At 36.1% G+C, this 20,868-nt stretch overlaps 1 protein-coding gene across 2 annotated transcripts in view; it reads left to right on the top strand.

Moving 5' to 3' along the window:
- Positions 1-20,868, top strand: part of TRPC1 (transient receptor potential cation channel subfamily C member 1) — an 82,889-nt gene that overhangs the window by 1,088 nt on the left and 60,933 nt on the right. Inside the window, exons 2-3 of one of the 2 annotated variants that reach the window (XM_036242793.1) lie at positions 9,181-9,335; positions 16,636-16,737. In XM_036242793.1, the coding sequence (XP_036098686.1) occupies positions 9,181-9,335; positions 16,636-16,737 (257 nt within the window). The remainder of the gene's footprint in view (positions 1-9,180; positions 9,336-16,635; positions 16,738-20,868) is intronic. The other variant, XM_036242794.1, reaches the window with a different exon arrangement.

A 20,868-nucleotide genomic window follows, 5' to 3' on the forward strand; every position in this document is an offset into this window, starting at 1 on the left:
CACCTGTTTTTGTTTTTTTCCCCTTTTCATTAAAATCTAGCTGGAGACAAAACAATGACAGGACTGAAGAAATAGCCCCAGACTTTCTCCAAATTTACAGAACAACTTTGTTCGTGCTTTTTATTGGGGAGGAAGATTTATTGCTCCTGAGCCTTCTTTGAGAAATAAAGATAGTGCAAAATAATTACAGGGCAAACATGTGGAATATATATGTATATATTTTTTTATCCTCACCCGAGGACATTTTTCCATTCTTTGTTAAGATAGAGTGGGAGGGAGAGAGAAACATCCACGTGAAAGGGACACATCCAGTGGTCGCCACCTGCATGACCCAACCAGGGCCGGGGACAAACCTCAACCTAGGCAGGTGCCCTTAGCAGAACGAACCCGGGTTTCTCTGGCCCGAGGCCATCGCTCTAACCGCTGAGAAAACCGGCCAGGGCCAAATATGTTGAATATATTTAATATTATTCTTAAAATAAAAAGAAACACTAGAGATTCATTACTTTTATGGCCATAAAAATCATGCTTTCTTTTGTTGCAAATCATAAAAGGAATGAGAAATTGATTCCTCTGTATAATCTGTAGTTTCTCTTCATCTATTCAGCTTGCCTTTGTTGTACTTAAAAATAAAAGTTATTTTATCAGCAAAATGGGTTTATTTAGGAATAGCAAAGAACTGCAATTCGGGACAGGCAAGCTACAGGAAAAGCCATAGGCAAGCCTAGCAAACAAGGACAGGAACGTTATTTTATGGAGGAAAAGGAAATTGGGAAGGGTAGTTCGAACAAAAGTTTGTTGGAGAAAATCGAGAGGTAAGGGGGATGATGGTTTCTCACTGGCTGAGTTGCTGAGGTGGTCAATTTCTCCTAGGTGACCCAATGTACATCTTTTATGTTGGGGCCTACCATTGACAGTTCTTTCCTGTTGATTTTTCTGTTGGGGTCTGTAATTGATAATCCTTCCTGTAATTGGACCTCTCCTGGTACTGCGTGTGAACACCCGCTCTGGCCTCACCATTTCAAATGAGGTTACCCTTTATTAATTTTCACACTTTACAATGGCCAATGCTCACTTAAGAAACTCTATTTAGGATCATGCTGACTTCCAGAGCATAAACCTAAAGGGCAGCTTACATTGTGAAAAGATTAGCTACAGAGGATTTTGTGTGTGTATGTGCAAGTGTGTTTTTAATAAGTGACGGCCTAACCTCTCTTATTGCTTTGGAAGTAGGATTTTATTTACATTACCTTTTGCAAACACATTGACTTATAAAGTCCATCAATGTCAGCCACTTTTATGTTCTTATATAATAGTATTAAATTAAGTTATATTATGAAAACATTTGTTAAAGTCTACCATGGACAGAACTTTGAATAGTCTTGGATAATAGAGAAGCATATAATGTGTATATACCTTCACAAAAATCATTGTCTATGAATTAGGTAAAATTGTTTAGTATTACTGGAGTGGATTGTATGAGTTTGTTTCCCTAAAAGAAGTCTCTGAGGGGAAGAGACAAGATTGTGTTGTACTAGAATGGGTAAATCACTTCACTGCTGCATGCCCGCAGCTTGCTGAGCTGTGGTTATTTTAAAGCAGACAAAGTATGTCAAGAAAGGGAATTTGATATACCTGTCAAACTGAGGAATGTGGTTTGAGTAAGCACTTGCACGGTGTGTATATTTAAAATTATTGTGTGACATATCTCAAACCAAAGAAAGTTTTAATATAAAACAGTTTTGTTGCCTGCCCAGTAGTGCCAGTTGAAGTAGCTTGGTACCCTGTGTCGCTTTCCCATTTTATAACATCATTAAGATTCTTGGAGAGATTTGGCTCTTCAGGGTAGGTGGAAAGAAAACAAATTTTAATGAGAGATTAAATAGATATTTCTTGTTTCAGGTATGGTAAATTGAGCTCTTGGGTTGGATTGAGAAAATTGGCTTATTTCTTACACTTACGGTATACTTTTACCTGGAAAAATAAATATGAGCTATAGCAGTATTTTTTACATGTTTGTCTTCACTAACATCTTTCTTAGTGTCGCCTAAACCAAATCTAAAAGTGAAAATTTCCTGAAGTAGCTATAGTTCCCACTATTACATTGGAGCTTTTATTAAACCAAATGGCAACTATTTACTAAAACAGCTATTTGGGATAGAGTGCATGTAATTTTTATTAATGATCTTATTTCATCCTCACAACCCCATGAGTCAGATGTGTTATCTCCATTTTACAAATGAGGAAAATGAGATTTAGCAGGATTTTAAAATTACTTTGCCCAAGGTTGCATTAGTTAGGAAGTAGTAGAACTGGGATCTATTTTGAGCTTGTACTCAACCACTGTGATATATTAACCTGGTTTTAGTTGAATTAATGAAAATAATTCGTGTTAGAAAAGATATGTTCACATTTGGACTTATTAGTTGAAGATTAAAATTTCTCTCTATGAATGTTTTATAAACCATAATGCCTGTGGATTAAATTTATGCAATAAAAGTAAAAAGCTTTAATAGCACCAGAACAGATCTACTATAAAACATCTATGTTTTTCATCCTTTTCATTTAGTCGTCTTACTCTACATGTACAAAATGTCCCTAATGAATTGCACTTAGAAAGAATTCCTAAGGCAAAAATTGTGGACATGAGGTCCATATGTGTATGTTAGTGGATGGGTGGGCCTTTGAAAGATACATACAGATTAGGAGTAAAGAAAAAAACTAGGAAGGAAAAAGATTTTATAGTTTATTTTATAGTTTGTATAGCTGGCTTACATGCAAGTGAGTTCAGTAGATCTACATAAATGCTGATCCAGGTAGTAGCTACTTAATAGTGGGTATTACTGATTTTGAAAATGGGTTAGAATCACCTGAAATTCAACACTGGTTTCTTTCTTTGTAAAACATTTAGAAGAAAAAGTGAATTGAAAGTTTCTGTGCCAGTGATATAAAGTTAAATCTAGGCCTGCGCAGGTAAAATTCTCAGAAAGTACAAACACTCTTTTTAGACATAGAACAGTGCGATTCAAAGGTAAGGTAACTGGAACAACAGCTGGCAAATGTGTTGTTTTATGAAATATTAAGCAGTAATTCTTAACAACACATATCTTTTCCTATCTCTTTGCAAGTTGGTGTGGTAATGAGCCACTTTTATTTGTGGAAGCCTATGGTTTACTTCAGGCTTGCTGGCTGAAGAAAGGGTTAATATGTTTTTTAGGGCACACCTAAAATAAATATAGTTAATGTTCATTCACTTCTTTTAAAATAACTGTTGAATGGATGGTATCTTTTAGTATATATTCATGAGCTAAACGTATGTAAAATTTGCTGGCAATCAGTAATCAGTTCTTGTGTAGAAAAAGGAAATGATGAAAAGATTCAATCTAGGATTTAGTTCCTGCCAACACCCCATGAAAGAGCATTTTCAGGAAAATTGATTTGCAATTAATGAGTCTGGAGGCCCCTCTTGAACTTTCAGCATGAGGTCTGAGGAGATGGAGAGAGCTGAATTTCGTCTTTATCCTTTGGCTCAGCCTAGTTTAGATCTTGTGTCATCTTTGTGGTAGGGCTCAGCAGGGTCCTTTGATGCCTGAATTCCTACTACATAACTTTTCATACCTTTGGGCAAAGCATACGTTTAAAGTGGGCCACATTTTTGGGAGAAGTAATATGAAGCTGCTGTTTTAATAACACCTTAATATATTTAATATCAGACTGATCATTGAGCAGTTAGCTGCTTCAAGTACTGTAATATTTGCATTTGTTTGTAGTGATTCCATAAGTGTTTATTTTGCTGCTCTTTTCTATAAGTCATCATCCCAATATACCTGCCAAACTCTTAATTGCATGAAGGCTCTGGAAAGGTGCTTCACCAAGAAATAACTGACTATAACCCTATTCTGTAGGAGCTTCTTCTGTAATGAGATATTCTCCTGTGCTCTTGTGAGAAGTCATAAGGGGAAAAAAAGTATGTTTGTGCCTAATCTGTCTGAAGGGCAGAAACAAATGCTCAATTTAATGTAAATGTCCTATTTGTGTTTTGGAAGAGGGATATTCTTAGTACACAATCTTTTAACTGGGCAGTTAAAAAAATGTAGCCCAAGCCAACCAAACCCCTTTACCTTGTATATAATAGATTTTGGGGAACGGTGTTAAGATATTAAATTTTATTGTGTGGGTATCATTGCCACCTAAGAATAATTCCTCTTCCCTGCTTCCAGTGCTACAAATAAATAACTTAGTGACTTTTAAGAAACTAAAATGAATTAATTATCAGTACTAAAAGAATTCCAGTACCATATCTATATAGTTATGACATTAAGTGTAATTTCTTTGGATGCCAAAACTTTGTGATATATACGGTGGTGATCAGTGCTGTTCTTAATACCTTCTGTTAATTAAAAAAAAATCACTCGTTTATTTTCTGGTCATATTTGTTGCTTCATCACTAATTCTTTTATTTTTTAGCTTAGTTTATATTGACCAATAGTGTACTTTTTAAGTTCTGTGGGTAATATATAATTCAAATGTATGTGAAATGAAATTTAAGCAACATAATAAATCCTTTTTTTTTTTTTTTTTATCCTCACCCGAGGACATTTTTTTATTTTTTTTGTTCAGATAGAGTGGAAGGAACAGAGAGAGAGAGAAACATCGACGTGAAAGGGACACATCGAGTGGCTGCCACCCGCACGACCAACCAGGGCCGGGGACAAACTGCAACCGAAGTACGTGCCCTTAGCGGGAACCGAACCCGGGTCTCTCCAGACCGCAGGCCTACACTCCAACCGCTGAGCCAAACCGGCCAGGGCATAAATCCTTTTTGAAACTGTATTAATACATACCTGATATAAACTAAAGTTTTATACAACTTGCAACATCACTATGAATTGGATCTCAAGTCATAGACTAATTACAAAACAAACATTGCTTCTCATTGTTCTTCTAATGGCTTAAAGAACATACTATTAAGTCCTGGACTGTTTGGCTCAGCGGTTAGAGCGTCGGCCTGCGGTCCAGAGAGACCCGGGTTCAGTTCCCGCTAAGGGCACGTACCTCGGCTGCAATTTGTCCCCAGCCCTGGTTGGTTCGTGCGGGAGGCAGCCACTCGATGTGTCCCTTTCACGTCGATGTTTCTCTTCCTCTCTCTCCCTCCCACTCTGAACAAAAAAACGAAAAAATGTCCTCAGCTGAGGAAAACTCCTTAATAATGAACTCTTCTGTTTTAAGCATCTTTAGTAAATAGTTCAATTAGAATGTTGAAGTTGCCACATTTAAAAAGTGTGTTATAGAAGATTGGTTTGAATAGCTTTATATAATTTTTTGACAGATAAATTTTACCTTAGTTCACAACTAACTGAAAAGTTGGTTACTATAACATTAAACTGATTAACATTAATGCTCCCATTTCAGTGATGTTGAAATTTACTACCATATGCCAGAAAATAAAACTAGATGCCAATGAAGAAAAGATGGAATCACCTTTTCTTAGTTGATATTACAACATTTCTCCACTGTATTTCGCAAGGGTTTATCAGAGTTGGTGAAAGTGAATTTGTTGCTGAGGATCCACGAGATTACCCTGGTATTTTTTTTTTATCCTCACCCGAGGACATTTTTCCATTTTTTTGTTCAGATAGAGTGGGAGGGGGGGAGAGAGAGAGAGAGAGAAAGATCGACATGAAAGGGATATATTGAGTGTTTGCCACCTGCACGACCCAACCAGGGCGGGGGACAAACTGCAACCGAGATATGTGCCCCTAGCGGGAACCGAACCCAGGTCTTTTCGGACTGCAGGCTAATGCTCTAACTGCTGAGCCAAACCAGCCAGGGCTACCCTGGTATTTTATATACTGTTTCATTTTTTAAAATTATTGGTTGGGACTTACTGCATTGATTTCATGACTGCTAATGGATGGAACCTGCAATTTGGAAAACATTGATCTAGGACAGCGATTTTCTGTCTTTTTCGTCTCATAGCACACGTACACTAATCACGAAATCTGTGGCACACCAAAAAATAAAAATAGGTATAATTTTGATTCATTCACATTAGACTGCTATTGTGTTGGCTGTTGTCATTTTTTAAATTTGACAATCTAAAGGGAAAGAGGTCTGTAGCCCTGACTAAATAATCTATTGCATGTTTTAAAAATTCTTGCAGCACACTAGTTGAAAATCACTGGTCTAGCAGGGTCATAGTTGATCTAGAAATATCATACTTGGTGAGTGGGCTAGTGACACAAGGTAAATTCAGAATGGTAGCAAAACCCAGGTTCAATATTCATGAGCCGCAAGATTTTGGCATTTATTTTAAGTGTCATGGAAAATATTGAGGATTATAAACTTGATATAATTCGAATTTTAAAAACATCACTCTGGCTGCTGGTTGTAAAATGGATTAAAAGGGTGTGGCTAGAGCATGGGTGGGTAGACTGTATCCTACAAGCCAAATCTGTACACCACCTTGTGTTTCTGTAAAACCTACAAGCGAAGAATGGTGGTTGGTTTTTTGTGTTTTTTTTTAATCCTCACCTAAGGACATTTTTGCATTTATCTTCAGATAGAGCAGGAAGGACAGAGGGAGGAAGAGAGAGAGGGAGAAATATCTATGTGAGAGAGACTCATGAATTTGAGAGACACACATCAACTGGTTTCACCCACATGACCCCAGCCAGGGCCGGGGACAAACTGCAACCATCCCCTTAGCTGGAACTGAACCCAGACTCTCTAGTCTGTGGGTTGATGCTCTAACTGCTGAGCCAATCAGTCAGGGCACAGGATTTGAATTTTAATGCTTATATGGGAACAGGTTACATGGCCTTGAAGGTCTGCTACCAAGTGGGGGAAGTGTAACAACATCCAAGCATAAAACCAGGATCAATCAAGGGGTTAGATGAGGGAAAAAACCCATCCACCAGCACAAAGACTACAAAGAAGCTTGTAAATAAGACTTCCCTAAGAATTTCAACATGGTCCTGCCTCATGTTGGCTTGGGGTTTGGAAAACGTAAGCTGAGAAATTAAAAGATTTGTAGGGCAGCAAAACCTCAGAGTTGCCTAGAAAAAACAAATGTGAAACATCCTTGGTGGGACAAATTTTCAAACCAGGATGCCAGGACTCCCACAGGTAAACTGCATGAAGATGAATTTGCAATACTCAATTTAAAAATTCAGACAGTCATCTATTATTGAAAATTAGTGGACACAACAAATAGGATTAAATCCCTAAACCCTTCAGATAATTGTCATACAAGACTATAAAATAAGTATGCTTAAAGTGATTGAGAGAAAGTAAATCAAAGATTTGGAAAGGAATCCAATAAAATGTATAGAAATGGAAAAAAAATCATTTTAAAAAAGCAGTGAATGGGTTAATCAGAAATAATTGAAGGAGGAATAAGTGACTAGAAGAGAGAAATTATCCAGAATGCAGAAAAGAGAGAAAAAGGAGAGAAGTCTTTAGAGACACAGAAGTTGGATGAAATGATCCAACATGCCTAATAAAAGAAAAAATAATATGGGAATAAAACAATATTTGAAGAGATAATAGCTGAAAATATTACAGAATTAATGAAGGGTAGAAATTTTTAGATTTAGAAAGCCTAATGGGTCCCAAGCAGGATAAATTAAAAATTAATTCTCACTTAGACACATCATGAAACCAAAGAAAATGACAATTTTTATAGGTAGTATCCTACAAAAGTACTGAAATAAGGTTTTAAATGTTCCAGTAATAGTGATAAATTTTCACTGGTCTATCTGTATGTTCACTATCAGTTCAGTTTGTGATTAAGAGTTTCACTTTGTGAAGTATTTGATAGGTTATTGCCATGGAGCATTAATGTCTATTAGTAGCTCTTTGAGGAGAATATAAAATATTTCTTTTTGTGATTAGTTTTCTTGAGGGAGCTAAGGAAATGTGGCATCAAGAAAGTTATGGTTCAATTTCTTCCAAAATGCATGGGGACTTTAAAGTCACTGATTAAAAATAATAGCAAATCTCCCTGGCCGGTTGGCTCATTTGGTTGAAGCATCTTCCCATTCACCAAAAGAATGAGTGTTTGATACCCGGTCAGAGCACTTACCGAAGTTGCAGGTTTGATCCCCCATTGGGAAGGTTACGAGAAACAACCAATAGATGTTTCTCTCTTTCTCCCTCTATTAATCAGTGAAAGTATATCCTCAAGTGAGGGCTAAAAAAAAAATAATAATAATAATAGCAAATCTCTTTGAAATTTTACCAAAAGAACCACCTTCCCCCGCCACAGGCTTTCACTCTGCTCTTTTCCTTTGTGTGTATGTATGTGATTCAGAGGTGTCTAAAGAACAACTGTATTTGCAAGTCACTTAAAATGGTTTATTCATGTTATGTTTAAAAAGGAAAAGGAAAAGAAACAACCCACTCTGCTTTCTTTGTCTAGTTAATTAGCATTTCTCCTTTGATTTATTCCCCATATTGCTGCACCAGCTGGTCAGCAGACTAATGGGCTCTCCATGAAAATGATTACCTCTGTAATTATTCTCATTTTTCCCCATTGGTCACCTATTTTGATGTGGGCTAGAGTTAGGCAGAAGGAAATCTGCATGCTCCTGACAGGTTAAAATTTTACTTTGAAATATTCTGACTTGGGCCTCTACTAGCATTAATCCTAGTTCAGCTTTCGAGTTTTGTGAGTTGAATGTTCCCTGGTCATTTAATCTAAACAGCTTCATTTATGAGATGTGTGTGTGGGGGGGGGGCGGGGGAGTGGGGAGAAGAGACGAATTTCAGGCGTTATTTCGTCAAGCATATACACGTTCACACTGCTTTCCCAAAGTATGTAAAACCTCTTCATAATATCCTCAGCTTATTACTAGATCTCCTTTCTAACCATTTAGATGTGTGTGTTTATGTGGGTATGTTTGGGGGATGTAAAACTTTAAGCTTATAATTTTTTAGCTTCCAGTCTCTTTTTGGACATTCTTTATTGCTTTAAATATCTTCTAAAAGCTTCTCTCCTTACCATTCAGTTATGAATTTTAAACTGGCAACTTTTTATGTTTGCAACTGATGTACATGTTATTTTATCAGGACATACATTTTTAGCAAAGAAATGTAATCAACAGGCTAAGTTTTCTTTATAGTCATTCATATTTAATATATCATGAATATTAAATTATGTTTGTATTTGTTATTTAGGTGACTATTATATGGTTAAAAAGATTTTGGAGGAAAACAGTTCAGGTGACTTGAACATAAATTGCGTAGATGTGCTTGGGAGAAATGCTGTTACGATAACTATTGAAAACGAAAATTTGGATATACTGCAGCTTCTTTTGGACTACGGTTGTCAGGTACAACGAGGCAAGATAATATTATGCCGTAGCTTCTAAGTACTGTTAGATATGCCATATTTTCTTCTTTTTTTCTAGTTTCCTCTCTTCCTGCCTCTGTCTTCTTTATTTCCTTCCTTCCTTTCTCTCACTTTTTATTTGGTTTTGAGCCACAAAAAGTTCTAAACACAAATCAAAAGCCTATTTTTCAAAGTATAATATTTTGACGTGACTTATTTTTTTTCTTCCAACTTTCAGCCCCCCATCTTATGTATTTTACAACATCTGACAGAAGTAAATAATGATGACTTATTAAAGATGATTTTGTTTTTATTATTTATATTACTATAATATTATATGTGTATAATATATCTAAAATTACACAAATGTTCTAGAAGTGTCAGGGGGAAAGATTTTTTGTGATCCATATAATTTACAAGCATAAGAACAAAATGCTTCTGACTCACAGTGCAATTTTCAATTTGACTGATTTTCTCCTGTTTTCTTACATTTTCCTTTTTGCCTGAAATTTAATGTTCACTTTTAACTAAAGCCGAATGAATTTTTTTAAACTGGAAAATCCTGGCTTTTCATATCTTTATCAGTTCAGGTAGAAGAGCAGACATGCCTATAAGTCTTGAAAGAATTCAAGTCAAGAGATTCTGAAGGGAATTTAATAATAATATTTTCCTTTTCTTTTTAATTTGCTTATAATGGGACTTAGCACATGAATTCTGGCTCTTTTTCAAATAATATGATTGCTCTGTTGTAACTTTAACTTAATGAGTCATGTATATATGTATTTTGAGTGGCACCGGGAAGCACTCAGAAGACTTAAAAAAATATAAATAGGTTAGTTATGTGTACAACATGGTACTGTGTCTATGTATATGTATTTAGAATAGAAAAATAAGTCACTTTCCCAGCAATTGCAGTTATTCAGAACATCAGTGAGACCCAGGAAGTAAGTAAAAAATACCTCTGAGCAGCCAGAGTAGATGCCCTGAAGTTTCCCACTTACGAACTTTAGTACTTCTGGAACCCTTCTTCAAAGTCCGTCTGCTCACTTTAGATTCCACTTTAACAAACTTAATTACTTAGTTTTCTAATCCATAGAAAGCAGTGCAACAGAAGGGGTACGAGGACTGCAGTGGAACAAAACGAGGCCTAGTACCTCTGACTATTTAATAAAAAGATCAACATCATTACATGTATGGTAATCTCTGAGGGGGCTATATGTTAGAATGATAATGTTTATAACAATGGTCCGGAGTCAGTAAGGAAAACTTAAATTATATTCAGTGCCAATTGTTTTAGAAGAAAGAAGAATATATATAGTACCTCAAAAAGCAGAAAACTTCCATCAAAATAGTTTAAATTTCAAAGTTACACACTTAAAGGCATAAGCTTCAGTTACCTAGACAATAAGGTTATAAAGGAAGTCCTGGATGATTCTGTATAAAGGAGATATTATGGTATAATAATCATTTTTATATTTTTACACATATGACTTAATGTGTATAACCTGCAATATATACATGGTTCTTTCATATCCCTGATTACATTTGAACGTCATAGCCAACCTATATAGATGTTACATTTTTATAGATCAGAAAACTGAGGCTCATAGACTTTAATGAATTGCTCAAAGTTCTAAAATAAGGCAAACTTAAGATATAATCTGATCTTCTGACTGCAATTTTCATGCACTTTTCAATTCATTGTGTCTTTCTCAGGTTCTATTTATGCCCTATCTATCAAACAGCAAATATCCAAGGCCGTTGATTGGTTGTGAAAATGGAAATGAATAAGTAAAACATGAGTTCTATATTAAAGGACATTAAAACTAATTGGACAATGAAAGTACATATGAATTTCAAGTAATTTTAAAAAGCAAAAGTGTATTTGATAAGTGCTAAGTGGTAATACTACTTAAACCTTGTATGTTGCTTTGAATGTTTTTATGTATTTTATCTTGTATTATACCTATGGCTCTCAGCTGGATATTTGCCAGTGTCTGGAGACTTATTTGGTTTCACAGTTAGGTGGTAGGTTACTACTGGCATCTGATTAGTAGAGACCACAGATGCTGCTAAAGATCTTACAATGCCCAGTAAAGTCCCCACAGCAAAGATTTATCTGGCCTAAAATATCAACAGTGCCACTATTGAGAAACCCCATTTTATACTTAAACTTTTGTGGTTTACAATAAATATTTCGGAAACAGAAAAGAGATCAGTATGGATTGGAAGTTATCAAGAAAGGTTTCATGGAAGAATGTCAGTTGAGCTTTGAAATCTTAATAATTGCCTATATGTATATGGTACTATGTGCCAAGAACCTTAAGTGTATTCAACTTTCTTAATCCTCACAGTAGCCCTGTGAGATAGTTACTATTATTATCTCCATTTTTATGAAGGAGGAAACCAAGATACAGAAAAATTAAGTAACTTGCACAACGTTACTGTATAAGTAACAAACCTAGAATTTGAACCCAGGTTCTGGCACCAGAGTCCATGCTTTTACCTAGTACCCAAAACTACTCTAAAAAAATGTGTAGATAGGTCAGGAACAGAGGATGTGGAGAAGAATGAGGACTGCAGGTGTAATGTGTAGCCTTGAGACAGTGAATCGATTTAGCCTTTTTTAAACAAAATGTTTGGGGTGGAGAGTAGTAGGAAGTACCTGGAAAAACAACTAAAAGAAAACTGATGAAAATGGTCTGATTGCCATGCTAAGGAATTTGGATTTTATATGATAGATAGTGGGGTCATGAAATGATTTTTGAGGAAGAATGTGATGTATACAGTGGTGTTTTAGAAAAACTGATGTAGTGGCTGTGTTCAGTATATATGAGAAAATGGAAAATGGGGAAGGCTGTAGCTTCGGTGAGCAGTTTGTAATCCAGACATGAAGAGGTTAAAGTCTGAACAGTAATAGTGGCTACAAGAATGGGGGGTGGGGGGCAAATGGCAGATGTGAGAGAGATTATGAGGCAGAACTGATCAAATTTATTGAGTATTTAAATTTGGAGAAGAGAATTGAGGAGTAGTCCAAGATGATTTGTAAATCTTAAAAATGGGCGACTGGGAAGAGGAAAGAAAGTAGGAATAGAAGAATAGAATAGAAGCCAATCTTAGGGCAGAGAAATGTGAATTCTGATTTTAGCCTTGTGTATTTGGGGGTCATCAGGCAGTCTCCAACAGACAGTTACAGATGAAGATGTCATCTCTAGGGAGTGGTCAGGCTGGAGAGATGCAGCAGTCGCGGCCAAGGGGAGGATCCCGCCATCGAGAGGGGGTGAAATCAGAGAAGAGCAGACAACGGGCACATCATTCTCAGGGAACATCTGTGTTAATACAGGGCACTAGAGGGGAAGGTGCCACTGAAGGGTTAGGACAGTGCGGCATTGTGAGCAGCCGAAGAAACAGTTTTATTTTTATTTTTTATTCTCACCCGAGGACACTTCTGCATTTATCTTCAGATAGAGCGGGGGTGGGTGGGTGGGGGGGAGAGAAACATTGATGTGAGATAGACACTTTGACTGGTTGCCACCCACACAACCCCAACCGGGGCCAGTGACAAACTGCAATGGAAGTACGTGCCCTTAGCCCAGCGGTTCTCAACCTGTGGGTCGTGACCCTTTCACAGGGGTCGCCTAAGACCATGGGAAAACACTTATTTCCGATGGTCTTAGGAACCGAGACACCTCTCCAGGCGGGACCGCCCACAGGCAGATACGCCCACATACAACACGAGGAGCCGTATTAAAGGGTCGGCATTAGGAAGGTTGAGGACCGTTGCCTTAGTGGGAACTGAACCTGGGACTCTCTGGTCCACAGGGAGACTCTCAACCGCTGAGCCAAACCAGCCAGGGTCGAAGAAATGGTTTTAATATGTTGCTTTGAAATCAAGGAAAATGAGGAAATTAAACATTTTTTTTTCCTTTATTGATTGTAGAGAGAAGGGAAGGGAGAAGGAGAGAGAGAGAGAAACACCAATCGAATGGCTGCCTCCTGCATGCTCCCCACTGGGGATCTGCCCACAACAGGGACATGTGCCCACCTAGAATTGAACCGGTGACCTCTTGGTGCATGGGTCAATGCTCAACCACTGAGCTACATCAGCCAGGCAAATGAGGAAATTTTGAAATTAACTTCAGTAAAATTAAGAAAATGGCCCTGGCCTGTGTGGCTCAGCAGTTAGAGCGTCGGCCTGCGGTCCAGAGAGACCCGGGTTCGGTTCCTGCTAAGGGCATGTACCTCGGTTGCAGTTTGTTGTCCCCGGCCCTGGTCGGGTCGTGTGGGTGGCGACCACTCGGTGTCCCTTTCACGTCGATGTTTCTTTCTCTCTCTCTCTTCCTCTCTCCCTCCCACTCTATCTGAACAAAAAATGGAAAAAAATGTCCTTGGGTGAGGATAAAAAAAAAGAAAATGATGTGCGTGAATTTGGGAAGTTTGACAAAGTGTGAGGAAGAAAACTTGAGTGGAAAGAAGATACCATCAAGTCAGGTTATCCAACAGTGAGGGAGTCTTTCATGTTTTGGGAGGTGGGGCTAGGACTAATATGTCTGTGAATGAAGGACCAAGGTCCTACAGAAGACAGAGAGCATTAAATAAAATAGTAAGGTGGACTTTTTAGCTTCAGAAAGAAGCAGCTTCTTACTCTGAGGTTCAAGGAGAGAGTATGGGAATTGTAGAAAATTCTGAGATGAGAATGAAGATAGCAACCTCATTAATATATGATAGATACATAGTTAAATATATTTTAATAAGGAATGATCAAATATCTGTGAGAAATTAGGAAGCAAAACTAATGAGGACATTTTATATATCTATAGATATTTTCTAAATAATTTAAAACATTCTTTTTAGAAATACCGTTGATTGATCAAATAACATACTATTTATGCAGAATAAGTCAACAGTAACACTTTATTTACATGGCTTTTTTACATAAGTATTTTTATGCCTGAAGCTTATTCTTTTAAGACTTGCAAGGTTTAACATGAATCTTTCTTTATTCTTTACCCAATAGTGTTTCTGAATATAATTTAACTTTATCATCATAAGTGGGAATTACTGAGAATGTAATCATTTTACTTTTATTCATGTGGTCTGAAACTAAGCACGTTCGTCCTAACATTAAATGGCTTCAGACTGCTGTGCGTTGATAATGATTTTGCTATACTGATATTTTTTCTTTTCAATGGTCAACTTTTAGCAGTTATTTTTCTTTCTCCCTACTTTGTTGGTTTTAATCTAGTTGTTTTCTTATTCAGTAAAGACCTGAGGGGTATTGAGAAAACCAGATATCCATCATTTATAGATAGCTATGTCAGTGTGGTTGAAGCAATTCCTTCTGGGAAATAATGCCCATGACATTAGTTTGTGACCACTCAATATGGTTTTTGGGGGAAATTTGCAGTCGGACTCATTGTTATATCTCAGATGGTTGGAGTTGCTCGGTATTTTGACATTGAAAGCAGTGGCATTACTATAGTTAGCTTTATAGGTTAAAATTTAAAATCAGAAACAAAATGTTAAGTAGTAAGAAACACATGGTTCTTTTTGTTTTATGCTTCCCCTGACCAAATACAATAAGAACTAAAAACCCAAGAGAAATGTTTACAAAGCAGAAGAATAAAAATGCTAGACTTTAAAGAATAGGCTACAGCTAATGAAGCTTAAAATTTTAGGGGTTAAAATAATGAATTAAGTTTCTTATCAGGGTGTGGAGTTTTCCTGTGAGAACACATAGGTAGTTCCTAATAGTAAATATGGCCCCCAACCTGTTTGGGGTATGCTTAGTCCTATTTTAATTTTAATTTTTAATTTTTTAATTTTTTAAATCTTCACCTGAGGATATTTTCCCACTAGTTTTCAGATAGAGTGGGAGAGAGGGAGAGAGAAATATTGATGTGAGAGAGACACACCAATTGGTCGCCTCCCACATGACCCCAACCAGGGCCGGGAATTGAACTGAAACTGAGGTATGTGCCCTTGCCTGGAATTGAACCTGCAACTCTTTGGTCCAAGGGACGAAGCTGTAACTGCTGAGCCAAACTGGCCACAGCTAATTTTTAACTTTTAAATTGATGTTAGAGAGGAAGAGGGAGAGATAGAAACAGTGATGAGAGAAAACATTGATCGGCTGCCTCCTGCACATGCCCCCTACTAGGGATCAAGCCCAAACCTAAGCATGTGCCCTGACTGGGAATCGAACCAGTGACCTCTTGGTGCATGGGATGATGCTCAACAAACTGAGCCACAACACCTGGGCTAGTCCTATTTTTTGACATCCAGATAACGTGTGCCATTTTTAGTTCTACTTTTTGACATCTAGATAAAGTAGATAAAACCTTTATTTCTTCCAGCTATGAAAAATATTAAGATCTGGTATAGTTATATTTTTAAGAGAATATTGATTTAAATAGTTGATAAAGATTATAACAGTTTAAAAATATACAGATTGAAAATAATAATCAGGGCATTTTCTTAGATTAAATCATTATTTATCCCCATGTTTCCCTTCTCCTTTTATGGTTTTTCCTTAAAAAAACAAAACAAAATATAACAAAATGAAAAGAAACCCCTATCCTAAAAAAAATTGTATGTAGACTTTGTTACAGAATTGAAAACCTCATTTCCTCAGCCTCTAATTACTTTCTCCTCCTATAAAAGTTGAGGCTTGAAAATGAGCTATAGTTTGGGGGTAAAATCACAAAGTCACTTTTCCCTCCTGTCTCTAAGGGCATTGGTAGCCTAGTTCTTTGTGGTTTTTACTTCAGTAGATCATTGATATTCATTTCAAACTTGTAGCATTTCAGTCAGACGTGTATGTTTTCAAGATGACAAGAGAGGGCGCCCCTTTATTTACATATTTTCCATCGTCTCTCATGGTTGCATTGATGATCAATTTTATTAGACTGAATACAGTTCTTTACCTATAGTAATAGTTCTTGGTAGTTTCTTTTATAGATTTGCAACATTAGGGTTCTTTTGGTCCAAAGAGTAAGGCTCTTGAAAAATATTTTCAGCTTTACTGCATAGAGCAGCACTGTTCCATATAAACCCTTCTATCAAGCATTCATTGTTTTACCAACTTATACGCTGAAACAGGACAGAAATGTGTGTGTTGTCTTACACAGAAGTACTGCCAAGGCAATAAAATGTACTATGTGGACAGTCTAAATTTTTGAAAATTCAGTATTGCTGTATATAATACAGTTTAAATTAAAAAAAATAATTTTATTTATGAATTAGTAAAATAAATACCTTTTTATCCTCCATTTTTATTTTTAACTTTTTTTTTTTTAAAGTCCACAGATGCACTTCTGGTGGCAATCGACTCTGAAGTAGTGGGAGCTGTTGATATACTACTTAATCATCGACCAAAACGATCATCAAGACCAACTATAGTAGTTAGTACTCTTAAATGTTTATTAATTTGGATTTTTAAACCAAAATAGATCTCCTGCCCCATTGCCATCTTTTTCTTCCCCCAAATTCATTTGTCTTCAGGAAGTAGATTTCTTTTACTCTGTGAAATATTGCTTTAAAGTAAGTAGGCACTTGCAAGAATAATACTGCTTTCAGGAAACCTTTTTCAAATTAATGATATTTCCATAATTTTTTCAGTGTGGACCAGTACTTTTAGTTTGGAACATTCTGCAGGTTAAGTTGAAGATACAAATTAGTTTCAACATGAACTGAAGAATTAAATATAAATAGTGAAACCATAAAATTGGAAGAAAATGTAGGTGAATGTGTAACTGGGAGTGAAGGGGCTTTCTAAGTGTAAAGTGGTGGCTGATAGAAGTCGGGTTTCTGGGGCTTAGGCATCAAGTGAAACTTAGAAAGCTGATTGGTAACTGGCAAAAGATATTTACAGTGTATATCACAAGGTCATAATCTTTTTTTTTTTTTTTTATCCTCACCCGAGGATATTTTTCCATTTTTTGTACAGATAGAGTGGGAGGGAGAGAGAGGAAGGGAGAGAGAGAGAGAGACATCGACGTGAAAGGGACACATCAAGTGGCTGCCACCCGCAGGACCAACCAGGGCCGGGGACAAACTGCAACCGAGGTACGCGCCCTTAGCGGGAACCGAACCCGGGTCTCTCCGGACCTCAGGCCGACGCTCTAACCGCTGAGCCAAACTGGCCAGGGCACAAGGTCATAATCTTAATGTTAGACAAATTGTTGAAAAACATCAAAATCAGAAAAGAACATGAAGAAAACCTCAGAAAAGAAAATATAAAATATTAAACCTTACTTATAATCAAATACAAGATACTAATATTTACTTATCAAATTAGCCAAGATTAAAAATAATAATAATAATGATAATCACTGATGTAAGGGAGTAGTCAAGTCTCCTACACCATTGGTTAGGGGAGTGTTTTGAATAGCAATTTGGCAGGATGTGTCAGAAAAAAAGATGTTCATATTCTTTTACCTAGTGCTTCCTCCTCTAGGAACTTACCTAGGAAATGGTCAGAAATGTGGATTAAAATGTTAATTGTAATCTTACAAAACCTAAACATCTCAAAATAGAGGGTTGGAAATATAAGTAATTACTTATATATTAAAATGGCATTTTTAGAGAATACTTAGGAACATGGCTCAGTATGATATAGGAAGTGGAAAAAATGAGAATAAGTAAACTGTACCTGTAATATGATCCAAGATTAAAACTATGCATAGAAAAGGAACTGTATGGAAATGTAGCAAAATGTTACTTACCTAGTAGCAGCCATGTCATTGCCAAATTAAGGATTTTTTTCTTATTCTTTATTTTTCTTTATTGCTTTTGTAATTAGGGAGATATTCATTAACAATCAGATAAGTTATACTTTAAAAACGAGATACTTGTTGTATATCAAAATTTTTAAAATGACTTTATTGGTGAGGGTGTAGTGAAACAAGCAGTTTAAATAACTGCTGGAGAGTAAATTGGCCGTACTCAGAAGAAAAGTATTGTTTAAGAAAGGATTATAAATTGGTTGTAGGTTATCTGGCATTATTTGAGAACAATGAGAAACTCCACTAAACTGTTTACTTTGTTGTGTATTAACTGAAATATTTTACTCAAATTTAGACTATTAAAAAATTTGTGTGTGACTTTCTATAGAGGATGGTATCAACTAGTTTAACGTGGTAAGAAACCAACAGGAACAGAGAAAAAAAGGGCTAAGAATATAGCCCCTGTCCAAAGGATCAGAAATATCTATAATCCTGTTCAATTTCCTGTCATCTATCCTACAGTTACTATTATATTTTGGTATATTTATTCCACCTTCTAGCCTTTAAACCCATTTACTTTCTTGGTGGGGAGGTGGGGTGTGCCCTGCAGGGTATTGGAGCAGCTGACTGCTGTTAATTTATCACCATCACCACTACCAATTGAATCCTGGGTTATAAGGCTGTGGTAGTCTTCACCTGCTCTGTTCAAGAACACTTTCTACTTTATTGCTAACAAAAAAGGCTTTGTTTAAATTCTTCCAGCAACTGCAAGATCAAATTTTAATAACCCTATTACTTCTAGACAGGCAGTGTCAAATATTTTACATACTTCTTTTTAACCATTTCAGTAAATTCATTCTGTATTGTTGGCTTATCAAAATTGTCTTTTAACAAATTTTGACTTTCAAATACATTTTTTTAGCATGTAGATTATATTATCAACAATGAAATTATGAACTTTTATCTATCTCTTACAGTGTTTTCATATAGTTAAATATGTTTCATAGGAGAAATGAGGACCATTTTTCTCTTAAGGGATTGAATTCAGTTTTCCCCTCTTTATAACCAATAATAAGGGGAAAGGGCTAAATTTTTAGATTTCTTTGTAATTTTAAATAAATTCATTGATTTGAAATCCCCACTAAATAACTGGAAAGTGTATAAACAAACTATTAAGAAAAGAGGGCAAAAAAAGGCTAAGTATGTTAAAAATATTACAATTTACCAATAATCAAAGAAAAGTAAATATTTCATGATTGATAGTTTCTTTTTATTCATAAATTAGGAGTGATCATGACTAGTGCTGATGAGTAAACCTTAAGAGTGAAATGGGTACATTCCTATATTATTGGTAATATAAACTATTAAAGGACTTTGATGATATTTATCAAGAGCTTCAAAACTATTTGTGGCCTTTTGATCTATAATTCCACTTCAGGGGTTCTATGTTAATGAAATAATCCTAAATTTAAAAAAAATAAATTTATTCATAAAGATGTTTGTGATAGTGTTATTTTTTTTATTTTTATCCTCACTGAGGACATTTTTGCATTTATCTTCAGATAGAGTGGGAGAGAGAGAGAGAGGGGAAGAGAAAGAGAGAAACATCCATGTGAGAGAGGTACATTGACTGTTTGCCACCTGCACGACCCCAACCGGGGCTGGGGACAGACTGCAACCGAGGTACATGCCCTTAGCCGGAACCGAACCTGAGATTCTCTGGTCCACGGGCCGACGGTCTAACTGCTGAGCCAAACCAGCCAGGGCTGTGATAGTGTTATTTAAATTAGCAAAATAAAATATCTTGAAATTCCTTACATTACATGCAGGATTCTGTACATGAATATTTTCCAGAAGATTCTGGGCTCTAGCTTTCTGAGATTATTAAAATTGTCCTTGATTTTCAACCTATTAGGGACCATTGTTTTTAATGGTCCCAAATTATTGGTGCCAAATCATTTATGCCAAAGATGTCCTTAAAAGAAGGTGTAATAGAGAAAGGACCAGAAACAAATACTGTAAAATGGTTTTCAAGTTGTAGAAATTATGGGTATTTGTATTCTTCTTTCTGCTTTTCTGTATTTTTCAGATATTTTATAATGTGTGTGCATCACTTTTACACTGTTAATAAAAATTATAAAACAAACTGTGAACTTGATCAGCTTATACTATGGAATGAAACAACTCTCAGGGAAACCTCTGAAAAAGTGATAACTAATGGAAAGACTGTGCAATAGTCATAAAATAGTCAACTTTTAAATTTAACCCTGATTCTTTATTTGCTAATATTTTTTTCTTTGTGTCATGCCGTCATCAGGCCCGTGAGCCAATGTATGAAGGAGCTCAGGCTCCAGAGTAATACAAATCTGGGTTCGCTCTCCAATTTGCCATTTTCTTATGTACCATAGGCACATTAACTTCTCTGAGCCTCAGTTTCTTCTTGAGAATTATTCTGCTCAATTTTGCAAGGTATTGTGGAGATTCAATGAGATGATAAGTGTAAAGTGCCTATAGTAGCTGTGATTGTTAGTGTTGTTGTGCATTTGTAACAGAAAGTAATATAGGTAAAGATTGAGAATATGTAGAGAATTTTACAAAATAAAGAGTGCTTCCTATTGACTTATCCCTTTCAAGTAGCTTCACTGCTATCAATGTGACATGGTTTGCCACAGGTAGAATTTTTAAAGTTTTTCTCATGCATTTATGCTCTGCCTATTTTATATTCTTTTTCTAAAATTCTTGTTCTCTATCCTTGTCATGTGTGTTTCCATAATCTTTTGAAAATTAAACCCTTTTTTATAATGTATT

The sequence above is a fragment of the Molossus molossus genome, unplaced genomic scaffold (genome assembly GCF_014108415.1).
Source record: "Molossus molossus isolate mMolMol1 unplaced genomic scaffold, mMolMol1.p scaffold_m16_p_5, whole genome shotgun sequence".
Lineage (NCBI taxonomy): Eukaryota > Metazoa > Chordata > Mammalia > Chiroptera > Molossidae > Molossus > Molossus molossus.